Genomic DNA, 14,584 nt, shown 5'->3' with positions numbered 1-14,584 from the left:
TGGCCATTCTGCGCTCCTCTCCCGCCCCGGCGGTAGTCTTGAGTTCTCATGTCTTTTCTCTCGTCTTGTCTCTTTTTTCTCTGTTCTTGAGTTGTCTTTCTTTTTCCTTTCCTTCTTTTCTCTGCTCCGCTCTACTCATTTCTGTTTCTCTCTTCATTTCCCTTCCCTTCTCTCCCCTCTCCTCTCCCTCCATTCTGACTCGTCGCCTCTCCTCCAATCTTCAATCTATCCTACCCTCTTCTCTCTCTCCTCCCCTCCTCTCCTCTCTCCTCTCCTCTCTCCACCCCTCCCTTCTCATCCTTTTTTCCTCCCTCATCCCCTCCCTCATCTCTCCCTGTTTTTTTCCTTTCCCCTTTCCCTCTTTTTCCCCATCCACGCACGAAGCGTAAACTAAGCAACAGAGATGATAACCCGGGTGAGCCTCCTATTTATATATCCATTATGCATTACTCCCTGCACGAGCACCTTAGGCCTCCCGCGACTCCTCGCTCCTTTTCCTCTTAGTGTCGTCCTTCTCTCAGACGCCAAATAAGCCGAAACTCGATCATTATCGGATCATGTACCGACACTTCAGACCCCACAGGTCAGTATGCTCTCACCTCCTCCTCCCCCTCCACCTCCTCCTACCCCTCTTCCTGCCTCTCTTCCTCCCCCACCCCACTCCATCTACCCATCTCCTCCTACCCCTCCTCCCTTCTCCTCCTCCTACCCCCTCCCTCATCATTTCCACATTTAGGTGTTCGGTTACGCTAAGGTAAAACCACCTTGGAGGATAGGCCTATACCTAGGATGAGATGGGAGTGTGGGTGTGGGGTGAGTGTGCGGGTGTGGGGTGAGTGTGCGGGTGTGGGGTGAGTGCGGGTGTGGGTGAGTGCGGGTGTGGGGTGAGTGCGGGTGTGGGGTGTGTGCGGGTGTGGGGTGTGTGCGGGTGTGGGGTGAGTGCGGGTGTGGGGTGAGTGCGGGTGTGGGGTGAGTGCGGGTGTGGGGTGTGTGCGGGTGTGGGGTGAGTGCGGGTGTGGGGTGAGTGGTTGGGTGTGTGAGTGTGGGTGAGAGTGTGATTATCAGTAAGAATATGAGCATGAGTGCGAATTAAGAAGCAGTTGATAAGCAAAACGATTTGCAGAAAGCATTCGGGAAGCGAATCCTTATCCCGCCAGCCACTTCGGGCGAGTATCTTCCGGCCGGCCGTTCGGATCGCGCGAGGCCCGAGCCGATGGATAATCAGTTATACGGACAGGCTTATACAAGGAAGGAAATTCGTGTCTGTCTGTCTAATGGATGTGAATTTATCCGTTTCTATCCGGTAGATGCGCATGTCTAGACTGGTAGATATGTATTTATTTCTGTGTATATGCATGTCCGTATGATGGATTCTCATTGGTTCGGATCTCACATAGTTTTAAATAACCGGCTGTTTATCCTTTATTTTTTTTCGACAAATCCCTTATATGAACGTAAGAGGGAAAAGCTAAGATGATAGAAGTTTATCCGCGTTTTCTGAAAATAAAATTGAAGTGTGTCGACCGTTTTTTTCACGTATAAAGAAAGATAACGGCAGGTTATCCAAAATTTCAATTAAAGATAAGAAAATCAAAGTTTATCCGTATTTCCCAGCTCCGGTATTTTTTAACAAGACCTTTTCCATTCCTAAGACCATATTTGGAGCGATTTCGCAGCGGAGGGCAGCTGGAGGGAGCCCAGGGTGGACGCGCCGGCCGCTTTCTCTGCGCTGGACGCCATTTACTAACGAAGGCGGTGCAGGGGCTGAAGGAGGTGGGAGAGGGGGGGTGGGGAAGAGGGGAAGGAGGAAGGGGGACGGGGAACGGGGTGAGCAACGATGGACAGAGAGAGAGCAGGGAAGTGCAAAGACTCTTGTTTGCATGCAGGGGAGGGGAGGGTGTTGTGCAGTGTGTGCTCAGGAGAGTGGGGTGGGGAGGGAGGAAGAGGAAGAGATTGATTGATAGATTGAGTTAGAGAAATTCGTACCTCTTTGTTTTGACACTGAAGGAAGTCCTTTCATATAACGAACACCACTCTCCGAGGCCAAATATGATTATCCCTAGGCTATAAAAATCAGGTCCTCAGCAAAGCCTAGCGGGAAGTGATGAGCACGAGGCACTTCGCCCAATCGACTTCAACAGAAGTGACAGCCTAATCGAAAACACCTGCAGCTCTCCCTGGGTGTTGCGAGTGTAACGGCGCTCGGGCGCTTTTGTATTCTATAGAGAGTTGCTTCAGACGCTTCCATAAGGACGCTGGCCATGGCAAGCCTTATTGAGACGAATAGCCACAGGCGCGCATTTAATAGCCGCCGACTTCTTTCTTCTTCTTTTTCTTCTTCTTTATCATCTTTCTTTTTTCTTGTTTCTTCCTTCTTCTTTCTCCCTTCTTCGATGGGTGGGGGTACACCGTCCGTAACAAGGTTATGCAAATATATGTATTTTTTAAAGCGGGGAAAAGACGAACGAAGCCTAGATCTGCCCGCGGAGGCGCCGGGCCGTCGTCAGCTGATCGTCCAGGATTCTCGAAACTTCGTCGGTATTTGCGCCGGGGGAACGTCGGCTGCCTGACTTCGGCCAAAAAAGAACAGAAGAATAACAACGCCAGCAACGGACAGCACAATCAACGCCACGTGACAGCAACGCCACGTGACAGCAACACCATTAGCAACAGTATCCTCTCCCCTTCCCCCTCTTGCAACCCTCTCATCTTCCCCCTCCCTCCTCCCCCTCCTCCTTCACTTTCTCCCTCCTCCCCCTCCTCCTGCGCCTTCTCCCTCCTCCTTCACCCTCTCCTTCCTCCCCCTCCTCCTTCACCTTCTCTCTCCTCCCCTCCTCCTTCACCCTCTCCTTCCTCCCCCTCCTCCCTCTCCTTCCTTCCCCTCCTCCTTCACCCTCTCCTTCCTCCCCCTCCTCCTTCACCCTCTCCTTCCTCCCCCTCCTCCTTCACCCTCTCCTTCCCTCCCCCTCCTCCTTCACCCTCTCCTTCCTCCCCCTCCTCCTTCACCCTCTCCTTCCTCCCCCTCCTCCCGCACCCTCTCCTTCCTCCCCCTCCTCCTTCACCTTCTCTCTCCTCCCCTCCTCCTTTACCCTCTCCTTCCTCCCCCTCCTCTTTCACCCTCTCCTTCCTCCCTTCTTCACCTTCTCTCTCCTCCCCTCCTCCCTTTACCCTCTCCTTCCTCCCCCTCCTCCTTCACCCTCTCCTTCCCCCCTCCTTCACCTTCTCTCTCCCTCCACTCCTCCTTCACCCTCTCCTTCCTCCCCCTCCTCCTTCACCCTCTCCTTCCTCCCCCTCCTCCTTCACCCTCTCCTTCCTCCCCCTCCTCCTTCACCTTCTCTCTCCTCCCCTCCTCCTTCACCCTCTCCTTCCTCCCCCTCCTCCTTCACCCTCTCCTTCCTTCCCCTCCTCCCTTCACCCTCTCCTTCCTCCCCCTCCTCCTTCACCTTCTCTCTCCTCCCTCCCCCTCCTCCTTCACCCTCTCTCTCCTCCCCTCCTCCTTCACCCTCTCCTTCCTCCCCCTCCTCCTTCACCCTCTCCTTCCTCCCCCTCCTCCTTCACCCTCTCCTTCCTCCCCCTCCTCCTTCACCCTCTCCTTCCTCCCCCTCCTCCTTCACCCTCTCCTTCCTCCCTCCTCCTTCACCCCTCTCCTTCCTCCCCTCCTCCTTCACCCTCTCCTTCCTCCCCCTCCTCCTTCACCCTCTCCTTCCTCCCCCTCCTCCTTCACCCTCTCCTTCCTCCCCCTCCTCCTTCACCCTCTCCTTCCTCCCCCTCCTCCTTCACCCTCTCCTTCCTCCCCCTCCTCCTTCACCCTCTCCTTCCTCCCCCTCCTCCTTCACCCTCTCCTTCCATCCCCCTCCTCCCTTCACCCTCTCCTTCCTCCCCCTCCTCCTTCACCCTCTCCTTCCTCCTCCCTCCTCCTTCTCCCCCCTCCTCCTTCACCCTCTCCTTCCTCCCCCTCCTCCTTCACCCTCTCCTTCCTCCCCCTCCTCCTTCACCCTCTCCTTCCTCCCCCTCCTCCTTCACCCTCTCCTTCCCTCCCCCTCCTCCTTCACCTCTCTCCTTCCCTCCCCTCCTCCTTCACCCTCTCCTTCTCTCCCTCCTCCTTCACCCTCTCCTTCCTCCCCCTCCTCCTTCACCCTCTCCTTCTCCTCCCCTCTCCTTCCTCCCCCTCCTCCTTCACCCTCTCCTTCCTCCTCCTCCTCCTTCACCCTCTCCTTCCTCCCCCTCCTCCTTCACCCTCTCTCCTTCCTCCCCCTCCTCCTTCACCCTCTCCTTCCTCCCCCTCCTCCTTCACCCCTCTCCTTCCTCCCCTCCTCTCCTTGCTCCTCTCCTTCCTCCCCCTGCTCCTTCACCCTCTCCCTTCCTCCCCCTCCTCCTTCACCCTCTCCTTCCTCCTTCCTCCTCCTCCTTCACCCTCTCCTTCCTCCCCCTCCTCCCTTCACCCTCTCCTTTCACCCTCTCCTTCCTCCCCCTCCTCCTTCACCCTCTCCCTTCCTCCCCCTCCTCCTTCACCCTCTCCTTCCCCTCCTCCTTCCTCTCCTTCCTCCCTTCCTCCTCCCTCCTCCTTTACCCTCTCCTTCCTCCCCCTCCTCCTTCACCCTCTCCTTCCTCCCCCTCCTCCTTCACCCTCTCCTTCCTCCCTCCTCCTCCTTCACCCTCTCCTTCCTCCCCCTCCTCCTTCACCCTCTCCTTCCTCCCCCTCCTCCTTCACCCCCTCTCCTTCCTCCCCCTCCTCCTTCACCCCTCTCTCCTTCCTCCCCTCCTCCTTCACCCTCTCCTTCCTCCCCCTCCTCCTTCACCCTCTCCTTCCTCCCCTCCTCCTCCTCCTCCTCCTTCCACCCTCTCCTTCCTCCCCCTCCTCCTTCACCCTCTCCTTCCTCCCCCTCCTCCTTCACCCTCTCCTTCCTCCCCCTCCTCCTTCACCTTCTCTCTCCTTCCTCCTCCTCCTTCACCCTCTCCTTCCTCCCCTCCTCCCTCCTCCTCCACCCTCCTCCTTCACCCTCTCCTTCCTCCCCCCTCCTCCTCCTTCACCTTCTCTCTCCTCCCCTCCTCCTTCACCCTCTCCTTCCTCCCCCTCCTCCTTCACCTTCTCTCTCCTCCCCCTCCTCCTTCACCCTCTCCTTCCTCCCCCTCCTCCTTCACCTCTCCTTCCTCCCCCTCCTCCTTCACCCCTCCTCCTTCCTCCCTCCTCCCTTCCTCCTTCCTCCTCCTTCACCTTCTCCTTCCTCCCTCCTCCTTCACCTTCTCTCCTTCCTCCTCCTTCACCCTCTCCTTCCTCCTCCCTCCTCCTTCACCCTCTCCTTCCTCCCCTCCTCCTGCACCCTCTCCTTCCTCCCTCCTCCTGCTTCACCCTCTCCTTCCTCCCCCTCCTCTCACCCTCTCCTTCCTCCCCCTCCTCCTTCACCCTCTCCTTCCTCCCTCCTCCTTCACCCTCTCCCTTCCTCCCCCTCCTCCTGCACCCTCTCCTTCCTCCCCCTCCTCCTTCACCCTCTCCTTCCTCCCCCTCCTCCTTCACCCTCTCCTTCCTCCCCCTCCTCCTTCACCCTCTCCTTCCTCCCCCTCCTCCTTCACCCTCTCCTTCCTCCCCTCCTCCTTCACCCTCTCCTTCCTCCCCCTCCTCCTTCACCCTCTCCTTCCTCCCCCTCCTCCTTCACCCTCTCCTTCCTCCCCCTCCTCCTTCACCCTCTCCTTCCTCCCCCTCCTCCTTCACCCTCTCCCTTCCATCCCCCTCCTCCTGCACCCTCTCCTTCCTCCCCCTCCTCCTTCACCCTCTCCTTCCTCCCCTCTCCTCCTTCACCCTCTCCTTCCTCCCCCTCCTCCTTCACCCTCTCCTTCCCTCCCCCTCCTCCTTCACCCTCTCCTTCTTCCCCCTCCTCCTTCACCCTCTCCTTCCTCCCCCTCCTCCTTCACCCTCTCCTTGCTCCCCCTCCTCCTTCCACCCTCTCCTTCCCTCCCCCTCCTCCTTCACCCTCTCCTTCCTCCCCCTCCTCCTTCACCCTCTCCTTCCTCCCCCTCCTCCTTCACCCTCTCCTTCCTCCCCCTCCTCCTTCACCTCTCTCCTTCCTCCCCCTCCTCCTTCACCCTCTCCTTCCTCCCCCTCCTCCTTCACCCTCTCCTTCCTCCCCCTCCTCCTTCACCCTCTCCTTCCTCCCCCTCCTCCTTCACCCTCTCCTTCCTCCCCCTCCTCCTTCAGCCTCTCTCCTTCCTCCCCCTCCCTCCTTCACCCTCTCCTTCCTCCCCTCCTCCTCTTCACCCTCTCCTTCCTCCCCCTCCTCCTTCACCCTCTCCTTCCTCCCCCTCCTCCCTTCACCCTCTCCTTCCTCCCCCTCCTCCTTCACCCTCTCCTTCCCTCCCCCTCCTCCTTCACCCTCTCCCTTCCTCCCCCTCCTCCTTCACCCTCTCCTTCCTCCCCCTCCTCCTTCACCCTCTCCTTCCTCCCCTCCTCCTGCACCCTCTCCCTTCCCTCCCTCCTCCTCCTGCACCCTCTCCTTCCTCCCCCTCCTCCTTCACCCTCTCCCTTCCTCCCCCCCCTCCTTCACCCTCTCCTTCCTCCCCCTCCTCCTTCACCCTCTCCTTCCCTCCCCCTCCTCCTTCACCCTCTCCTTCCCTCCCCCTCCTCCTTCACCCTCTCCTTCCTCCCCCTTCTCCTGCACCCTCTCCTTCCTCCCCTCCTCCTTCACCCTCCCCTTCCTCCCCCTCCTCCTTCACCCTCCCCTTCCTCCCCCTTCTCCTTCACCCTCTCCTTCCTCCCCCTCCTCCTTCACCCTCTCCTTCCTCCCCCTTCTCCTGCACCCTCTCCTTCCTCCCCCTCCTCCTGCACCCTCCCCTTCCTCCCCCTCTTCCCGTCCGCCAGTCGCAGCGGGCGAGGAGCAAGGCAGAGGAGCGCGGTCATGGCCCTCGTGGAAGGCAATCGGCGTTGGTCAGGGTCACCGGAGCCTCCGCGCCTCGGCCTCGTCATCCGGGCATTCGTTGTAATGGAGTTCATGTCACGAGAGGGATTCGGGTTCGAGGTGATGTGGCTGGCGGTGGAGGTGGCTGCTTGGGGCTGGGGATTGGGTGCGCGCCTTCTCTGCATTTTTTTTTGGCTTCTCTCTTTTCTCTTTCTGTTTTCCTTTTTCTTTCTCTCTTTCGCTTTGTTCTTTTTTCTCTTTCTCTATCTCGTTTTTCTGTATATTTATCTCTATCTACCTATCTATCTGTCTATCTACCTACCTACCAACCTACCTACCTACCTACCTACCTACCAACCTACCTACCTACCTACCTACCAACCTACCTACCTACGTACCGACCTACCTACCCATCTACCTACCTACCTACTTACCTACCAACCAACCAACCAACCAACCAACCAACCAACCAACCAACCAACCAACCTACCTACCTACCTACCAACCAACCTACCTACCTACCTACCTACCTACCTCCCTACCTACCTCCCTCCCTACCTCCCTACTTACCAACCTACCTACCTACCAACCTCCCTCCCTACCTACCTACCTACCTCCCTCCCTCCCTACCTACCAACCTACCTCCCTACCTACCAACCTACCTCCCTACCTACCTACCAACCTACCAACCTACCAACCAACCAACCAACCAACCAACCAACCAACCAACCTACCTACCTACCTACCTACCTACCTACCTACCTACCTACCTACCTACCTACCTACCTACCTACCTACCTACCTACCTACCTAATCTATCGATCGATTGATCTATTTCTTCCTTCCTTTCTCTCCTCTCTCCCCTCTGTTCTCTCTTTTCTTCTTTCCTCTCCTCTTTTTATCTTTGCCTAGCTGTTTGTATAAGTTTGTTGATGTCCTGGTATATGTTTATGGGTGGGCAGTGTAGTCTTTGTTGAGCCCCTGTGGCTGTGTGTTCGTAGATAGAATTTCGATTTGGGAGGAATGTATGCGTCAAGGAACATGTGGCTTGAAAGATGATAGGAAGTGGTAACCATAATGAACATAAGATAATAGATGAATAAATGAATAGATAAAGCAGTCATACGGGCGAGTTGATAGTAAACGTTAACCATAATGATAATTAAGGTAAATGAAGGAATAGATAAAAAAGTTAAATAGATAGATATATAAAACGAATAGATGAATATATAGAGCACAGTTACACGGGCAAGGGGGATAGGGGGAGGGTAAGGGCCAGGAATTTCGAATTTCCGAAATCGCTGTAAATCGAGCCAGAAGATTTACGGCCCGGTAGGAAATTGTGTTCACAGAGGGGACCTGTCATAGACGAGGGGAGATCCCCAGGTGCCTTTGAGGAGGGGACGGAGGGATTGGGGGGGGTTGGAGATTTCTCTTGTGTTATTTTATTGGGCGGAGGGGGGGGGGGGATTTTTATTTTCTTGGTCGAAGGCGATGGGCATGCTGTATTTTTATTGTTTTGGTTTGTGTGTGTCTGTGTCTATGTATCTGTTTGTCTGTGTTTAATGCGCGCCGATAGCCTGATGCATCCCAAGAGGGGTATATAGATAAAACTTGCCGTAAAATACTTCGAGAGGAGAAACGTACTCGCCAGCTTTATCCACATCTTCACTTCAGTCTCTTCCCCTTTTTGTTTATCTGTCTCCACTATTTCCCTTTCTCACCTTTCTACCCCCTTTCCCATCCCCTCTCCCACCTCCTTCCATACCCCTTTCCCTTTACCCATCCCCTTCCTCTCCCACTCTCTCTCACGCACTCTCCCTCTCCCACCCTGCCACTCTTCCTCTCCTTCTCCCTCTCTTGCACCCTCTATCTCTTTCCGTTTCTCACACCCCCTTTCCCTCTCCCTACCCCCACCCCACCCCACCCCGCAACTCGAGAAGCCTCCCCAAGATCGTAAAGTTGTGGAAGGTTTCTCTTTTTACGAAGGAATTGTTTATTGTCTTTAGGACTCTCAGGCAGGACGGAGTTTGCGATCGGCGAAACCCTAGAGCCCGCAGACACGCCAGGGACACGGTGGGTGGAGGGAGGTAGGATGAAGGTGGATAAAGGTGCATTTCGGTGGATCGAGGTGGATGAAGGTGGGTAAATAGGTAGAAAGTCAAAAGGTAATTGGTTAGGGAGTAGATTCAAGTAGATGTGTAGAATGGTATTGAAAATTAGGGAAATCGACTCGAAAGGTTGATCTCACGTGTGTGTGTGCGTGTCTGTGTGTGTGTTTATTTTACTGTGTGTCTGCGTGGGTGGGTTTATTGGCTTACACGAGCATGTGTTTCAAGGGAGAGTCAGTGTATGTGTTGACTGCGGAAAAGTGCCAGATGTGAGTTTGAGGGTGGATGGTAGGCTTGCCAAGGAGGGGGGGGTGCCTGCGAGGGGCTGGGGCACCTGGGCTCTGCACGATAAGGTCCCGAGCGAGACCTTTTTCAATATTGTGTGAGGGAGAAGGGGACGTCGGTGTGTGTGTTTGTGCGCAGCGGGCTGTTCCTTTCAGTGCATGTTTGCGCATTCAAAAAAGAAAAAAGAATCCCAAAAGAGACGAGAAAATGAAAAGTCCTCCACAATCTGAAAATACTTACTACAGTAACTACGAAACTACAAGAAAGTGACCGAAAAAGGCATGGCTGGATGCGTAGAAAACGGTCCGATATCGCGGACAGCTGGAGCATAGGCCTGTTTGCAGAATATTCACGGAAGTGCTTGCATGAGGAGACAGCATAGAGCAAAGTGCATGACGAGAGAGGAGCCTCGGGGGACACCGTTTCCATGCTGGGCGAATGTTTCGGGTCGAATGTGTGTCCTTGGCGTGTGTTTGTTTGCCCTTTTAAATTGTTTTGGCTACATTGGAGTGGATTAAAAAAATATGATGAGGTATGTGATGAATAATGATTCCTCGTCTGTTTTAACTGATGCGTAGTTTTTTGGGGCGAGATTTAGATCCTAAAGATTATTTTAGCTTAAGTAATTTTCAAGTATAACCGAATGAATTTCAATGCGAAATTTTACATACAAGATTTTTCATTCTTTGGCCTCTGTATATATATATATATATATATATATATATATATATATATATGTATGTATATGTATGTATATGTATGTATGAATGTATATATATGTATGTATGTATGTATATGTATATGTATATATGCATGTATATGTATATATGCATGTATATGTATATATGCATGTATATATATGTATATATATATATATATATATATATATATATATATATATATATATATATATACATATACACATACATACATACATATACATATACATATACATATACACATACACATATACATATACACACACACATATATATATATATATATATATATATATATATATATATATAATATAATATTATTTTATTGATTTCATATATTAATAGAAAATTGAAAGGTCAAGGGCTGGCCAAAGTGTCCTTGTAGGTGACCGTTACGTGCGGCACTAGCTAAGCACCAGGGGGTCAAGGGTCAGGCCTGGCACTCGCCGGGAGGCCGCGGTCAGCGTGAAGGGGCAGGGAGGTGGCGGCGAAAGGGCGTAATTAAAGGCCTTGCGTGTGGGGGGGAGAGAGGGATGTGGGGTGAGGGAGAAAAGGGGGAGGGGGATGTTGATGAGGTGTTGGGATGGGGGGGAGAAGGGATGGGTAGGTGGGGGAGAAGAGGTGTGAGAGGATAGGGATTAGTGAGGGAGAGGAAGAAAGGGAGGGAGAAGAAGAGGGAAAAGAAAAGGGAGAGAGAGAAGTAGAATAGGGAGAAGGAGATGGAAAGGAAAAGGATAAGAGAGAGGGAGAGAAAAAAGTAAAGGATAAGAGAGAGGGAGAAAAAAAGAAAAGGAAAAGGAAAAGGGGTAGGTATAGGTAGGAGAGTGGAGGGGAAAAGGAGAGAGACGGAGAGGGAAAGGAAGAAGAGTGCGAAGGGTACGAAGGGTGAGGAGGAGTGGGAAATAGAGAGGGGGAGAGGGATGAAAGGCGGAGAAATAGAGAGATAAGGTAAGGGAATATGGAAAGGTGTCGTAAGGCGGTACAAAGGAAGAGAAAGGGAAGGGGGAGAGAAGAGTGTGTGATAAATGAGTCGCTTTTAATGAAGGCGAATGAATAGAGAGCTGACAAAAAATCCAAAACAAACAAAAAAGATAAAAGAAAACAAGAGAGAAAAACAAACAAAGCAAACAAGAAACAGAGACAAAAAACGCCTCTCCCCCATCCCCCCTCCTCCCCCGCCCTCCGCGCCCCCTGGCTGATTTTTTTCTCTCTCTCAGTCTCCCAAACGAAATTGACTTGCTAATAAGCCGGGCAGAGTTGCGGTGTCAGCCTCGCAAATTCTAATAACTTGGCTGACAGTCCGGCTTTTCGGGCTGACGAACAGAACACGGAGGTGCTTGTGTCAGCTCATGATACGCCGTCAGATGCGGGAATATATGCCATTGTCAGACATTCATTTATCATCATCATCAGTTATCATCATCATGTCATCATCATCAATCATCATCATCAGTTATCATCATCATCATCATCATCAGTTATCATCATCATCATCATCATTCATCATTATCAGTCATCATCATCATCATCAATCATCATTATCAGCCATCATCATCATCAGTCATCAGTCATCATCAGTATAAGTACTAATAGAAGTGGTAGTAATAGTAGTAGTAGTAGCAGAAGTAAATGTCATCATAATTATTGTTTATTTGCATATCTGCATTTTTTCCTCCAGACGTCGACCGCGTCTCGTCCTCCTTTGGCCTGTGAACAGAATCCCAATGAAGCATCATTTAGGTCGATTTAATTCAAGACTTAATAAACCTCTCACCTTAGGGATAATGGAGTGGATAGAGAAAGAAGCCGAGGATAGATTTTTAAGAAATTTATCCGAAAGTACTGTTGTGTGATTTGACTGTTAAGATTTTATGTCTGTCTGTCTGCCTGTCCATGTGTGTATCTTTGTCCTCTCTCGCTCCTCTCCTCTCCCCGACGCCTTCCCTCTCTCCCTCTCTCTTTCACTCTTTTATCCTCTCTCCCCCTCGTTTGTGTGTGTGTGTGTGTGCGTGCGTCCCTGCATGCGTGGTCAATTTCTTTGTTAATTTTATCGATGTATATTCATGCAGGTTGCCGTGTTTACCTTATGTGCTCATGCCCAAGTACACAAATCATGCGTGCATGGCAGGCACAATTCTGCATAGTCAGCGGTGTATTAAGTGTTCCTGATGCTTTGGTAACCTGACTTTTTTTACACACCGCCATTGTTCCATTGTCAGTCCGTGTCCAGAATGCCTTCTCCCTCGATCAGCTGATTTATTCGCCGCCGCGTTCCGGACCTCGCCTGTCGCTGTCTGGCTTTCGGTCGATAGACCAGTATACAAGACAATAGATATTCGAGCCAAATTCAGAGCACATGGCATCAGGTAGCGCATGGCAGCGGATGGGAGGGCGGAGGGGGAGGGGCAGGGCGGGTCAGCAGGCACGAGCCCTTCGCGAGCGTCAGTTACCCGCGGGACGCCGTGGAAGTTAGACGTGTAGTGTGCAAAGGTACGGCGGTCGCGCGTCGGGGAAAGTGTGTGTGAGGCGACCGCGCTTGGAGCGTGGAATTGGCTGCGATTTGTGTTATAGTGACGTTTTTTCGCTTTCGCAATATATTTTTTTCGGATTACAAGTGTTGCTGAAAAAATGAACCTTTGTCGCAATCTCTTGTGAAAATAATAACGGTTATTCAGTAAAAGAATGTCCCTGGAATTTGACGAGTTTTCTGCCATCTGAAATTCGAGAAACAACGCTCTGAATGCAGAATGCAAGTGACCGCAAATAACTTTTATGTGAAAAAAACATCCTTTGTAAAACCTTTGGTTCCTATATTCAGGTGACCCGTAATGAGAACAATATTTACAATCCGTGACCTCACCTGACTCCTAGATTTTTGTGATTTTTTTATTTCTTATTTTGATTTTTTAGATTTATTTGCGTCTCATTTTGTCGATGTGTGTTACCTCTATACGTGAATCAGATATGTTCTTCATTCATTTTGTGGCTTTTCACAACGATTGGAAGTATATTTCATTATTTTCATCTTGAGATTCATTTGCTTCGCGTTATTGTTTCATTGGTGTCGCTCCCTCACTGTCACATTTTCCTCTTTATGTGTGTTTTAGGTCGTGGGGGGGGGGCTGCTAGACTGTAGGGGGAGTGGGGAGGGGGTTGGGGAAAGGGGGGTAGGAAGAGTGGGGAGGGGGTTGGGGAAAGTTTGGGTAGGAAGAGGGAGAGTGTGGGGGTTGTGGAAGAGAGGGTGTGTGGAGTTGGGGAGGAGATGAGGAAAGTAGGGTGGAGTGAGGCGTAGAGGGAGGATGGGGAAGGGATGAGGAGGAAAATTGGGGAAAAGGGATGGGGGAGTTGGGGCGTGGGGAAAGGGTGAGGTGGGGGTGGGGTGGCTAGTAGAGGAGACAGATGTGACTTGGGAGATAAAGTCAGGGGATAAAGATGGAAGCTGTGAGGGGAGTAAATGGCCGGGAGATTAATGGGGATTGGATCTTGGTGGGGTGGGTGGGGTTCGGGAGGGAGAGGGAGGGGGCGTCGAACGGATGAAGTGATTGGGTCCAGGGAGTGGGTAGTGCTAGGGATGGGAGTGGGTTGGCATAGAAATGAGTGGGATTGGGTTGTGGAGCAGGAGAGCAAGATAAAAATATATAGGCATGACCTCCGCCAAGCTTGGTCAGTACTCTCGGTTTATATAAATATAGATAGGTAGATAGATGGAGAGAGAGAATTGCAAGAACAGGAAGCTTAATTGCCGAGAACACCAATTAGTCCTCTCGAAGTGAAGTTAATTAAATGCCATTGCTGTTCAGTGTGTGCGCCTCGCCGTGCCCCGGGCGCAGGTCATGAACAACAGCCATGAGCAGGTCCTCACATTCGCCGCTTGGCCCGGCTTGCGGCCTCATTTTCGTCGCCTGGGATAATGGCGCGTGGGGGAGGCGCAATTAGCGGGGGTAATTAAGGGCGAGGTGTCTAATATGAGGGAAGCGGGTAGGGTATGTGTGTGTGTGGGGGGGCAAGAGGGGATGGAGGGGGGAGGGTGCTGCTCTGATTTTTTGGAGGAGGGTGCGATTATCTGTTATTTTGTTGTTTTTCTTGTTTTCTGGTTTCTGTTTGCCATTGTTTTCTTTGTTTTTAATTTTGATCCCTTTCTCCATTACTTTCTGTTTATTTACTGTGCTATTTTTTCATTTTTGCGTACTCCATCACCCTCTCCCTCTCATTCCTCCTCCTCCTCCTCCTCCCACTCCCCCTCCTCCTCCCACTCCCCCTCCTCCTCCTCCTCCCTCTTCCTCTCTCCCCCTTCCCTTCTTCCTTCCTCCCCCTTCTCCTTCGCTCCCCTCTCCTTTCTCCCTCGCTCCCCCTCTCTCTCCTTCTCCCTCGCTCCCCCTCTCCTCTTCTCCCATCCCTCCCCCCTCTCCCTCTCTCTCTCCCTTTCTCAGCATCCTACCTTCCATCTGTGCATCCTCACTTGTCTTCCATTTTCTTCCTCTTTACCCGCCCGCAACTCAAATTTCCTCACCCGCCCTTCGCCTCCCACGCCCTCTCCTACACATCCTTCCTCTTTATCTTCGCCGTCTTCGTCCCACGG

At 52.3% G+C, this 14,584-nt stretch overlaps 1 protein-coding gene across 1 annotated transcript in view; it reads right to left on the bottom strand.

The window, feature by feature from the left end:
- Nucleotides 1-50, bottom strand: part of LOC138861769 (uncharacterized) — a 10,606-nt gene extending 10,556 nt beyond the window's left edge. The window contains exon 1 of the mRNA XM_070121601.1: nt 1-50. This exon is cut by the window's left edge and continues 113 nt beyond it. Coding sequence (XP_069977702.1) covers nt 1-50 — 50 coding nt within the window.
- Between the last annotated feature and the right edge of the window lie 14,534 nt (nt 51-14,584).

The sequence above is a fragment of the Penaeus vannamei genome, chromosome 5, assembly GCF_042767895.1.
Source record: "Penaeus vannamei isolate JL-2024 chromosome 5, ASM4276789v1, whole genome shotgun sequence".
In the NCBI taxonomy this organism is placed as follows: Eukaryota; Metazoa; Arthropoda; class Malacostraca; order Decapoda; family Penaeidae; genus Penaeus; species Penaeus vannamei.
This window is presented reverse-complemented; position numbering and strand designations above follow the sequence as displayed.